The sequence below is a fragment of the Verticillium alfalfae genome, genomic scaffold, assembly GCF_000150825.1.
Source record: "Verticillium alfalfae VaMs.102 supercont1.5 genomic scaffold, whole genome shotgun sequence".
Taxonomy (NCBI): Eukaryota; Fungi; Ascomycota; class Sordariomycetes; order Glomerellales; family Plectosphaerellaceae; genus Verticillium; species Verticillium alfalfae.
In genome coordinates, this window is record NW_003315034.1 from 1,925,742 (window position 1) to 1,927,409 (window position 1,668).

Genomic DNA, 1,668 nt, shown 5'->3' on the forward strand with positions numbered 1-1,668 from the left:
TGGTGGTGGATTCCCTACGTGATGGACCCCTCCCATATTGCGCCGTCGCGGAACCGACGCCAACTCAAACGGCCATTTCCCGCCGCCCAACGGCCAGGCTGCGGCCGGCACGCCGCGTGGATTCAACCTCAACACGTTCAACATGAACAACATGATGCCGATTCCAGGATTCCCGATGCCTCCTGGCGGTTTCCCCGGCTTCATCCCCGGCGGTACAGGCCAAGGTTCGGGCTGGAGCGGCGATGGTCGCGACGGCCCAGGTCCGATCCGACGAGGCGGCGGCATGGGGGGCGGCGGCCGCGGCGGTAACTACCGAAGCGGGCCGTACGACCGCAGGCCGAATCCGCGGTACGACGGAGCGCGCGGGCGCGGCGGTCCCAGCAAATGGGGCGACGGCGGCGCGGGGGGTGCGGCAGTCGGCCCTCGCGAGGCCACGCAGGGTCGAAGCCTCAAGAGCTATGAAGATCTGGATCACGTCGCAGGAGGCGGTGGTGGCGAGCTGAATTACTAGAGGCCTTCGCTCGTCCGCTGTAACAAGAGCCAAAATCAACGAGGACACGCAGAGGAAATCCAGTCGGTGAAAACGAAGCCGGAATGATTCGCAGGGACTTGGGAAGGAAAGAGAGGCGTTTTGTTTCCATGTTTCCTTGTTTTTTTTTCACAGAGGGTCGATCATTCTCATCTCCCGGTTGAAGGAGAGACGGGCTCGGGGAGGATCGCAGCCGTCATGTCTTCTGTATTATGTATCACCATCACCAAAATTGCAGACAGCGGAACCAGTTGCTTTTGAAAACAACAAAGACCAAGTGACGCGCTCGCGGATGTGTGACACAAGAGATGGCGGCGGCCTTTTCACGCGCATGAGGCGCTTGTTCACTGCCATATACCAACCAGCGTCGGCCAGCTTCTGGGCGTTGGAATCCGCTGGCAGCCTTGTGAGCTATTTGGCATTTGGCCCCCACGGCCGAGTGACTTTGTGAAGTCGGGTTCGTTTTGGTCTCGGCCTGCTCTCTCTTGTGTCTGGCTATCCAAGTTGAGGCGAGATCAGAGTCAAGATAGCCAGAAGGCGCCGACCTCGTCTATTCGATCGCCATCCAAGGTCGCAGTGGCAAGGCGGCGCCATGATCGAACTCTCGAACGACACCTTTACGAGGCAGATGTTGGAGGACATTGTCGCTGCGGCTTCCACGTCAAGCACTCAATCTTGGCCGAATCCTCGCTACATCGTCAGCACCGCCCAGCTCTCCGTCCTGCATCAGGGGTTTCCCTATGGCATCGCAAACGCGGCCGGTCAGCCGTCCATGTCGGATCTATTAGACAGGCGCTTCACGGCGCGCGACCACTTCCGTCACGTCGACAACATGGTGGCAGACCCTCTTCTCCTTCATTTCATCGGCGCGAGCACGACGCCCTCTTTTCATCTCACCGAGAAGGAGGTCGTCCTCGACCGACGCGGCTCGGGTCACCCATCTCGGTAATCGAACCGAAATGGTTACTTAGGGGGAAATAGGGGGAGGCGATGTCTCAGAATAGAAAAAGGGGGGGAGTACACGTAGGAGGGGGAGGAACCTGTGAAACCGACGGAGAAAGGACGAAGCGTGAGGTCCAGACCGGCAGGGGAATGTAACAAATAAGGATGATGGAGTGATGTTTTCTATGTATTTTTTT

The 1,668-nt window shown here is 58.6% G+C and overlaps 2 protein-coding genes across 2 annotated transcripts in view; both read left to right on the forward strand.

Moving 5' to 3' along the window:
• Positions 1 to 511, forward strand: part of VDBG_04922 (conserved hypothetical protein) — a gene marked incomplete at both ends in the record, with an annotated part of 2,932 nt that extends 2,421 nt beyond the window's left edge. The window contains one exon of the mRNA XM_003005270.1: positions 98 to 511. Coding sequence (XP_003005316.1) covers positions 98 to 511 — 414 coding nt within the window. The remainder of the gene's footprint in view (positions 1 to 97) is intronic.
• Positions 512 to 1,121: 610 nt separating this feature from the next.
• Positions 1,122 to 1,478, forward strand: VDBG_04923 (predicted protein; the record flags this gene model as incomplete). Its single annotated transcript, XM_003005271.1, has 1 exon — positions 1,122 to 1,478. One exon carries the CDS (start codon positions 1,122 to 1,124, stop codon positions 1,476 to 1,478), a length of 357 nt encoding a protein of 118 aa, XP_003005317.1.
• Between the last annotated feature and the right edge of the window lie 190 nt (positions 1,479 to 1,668).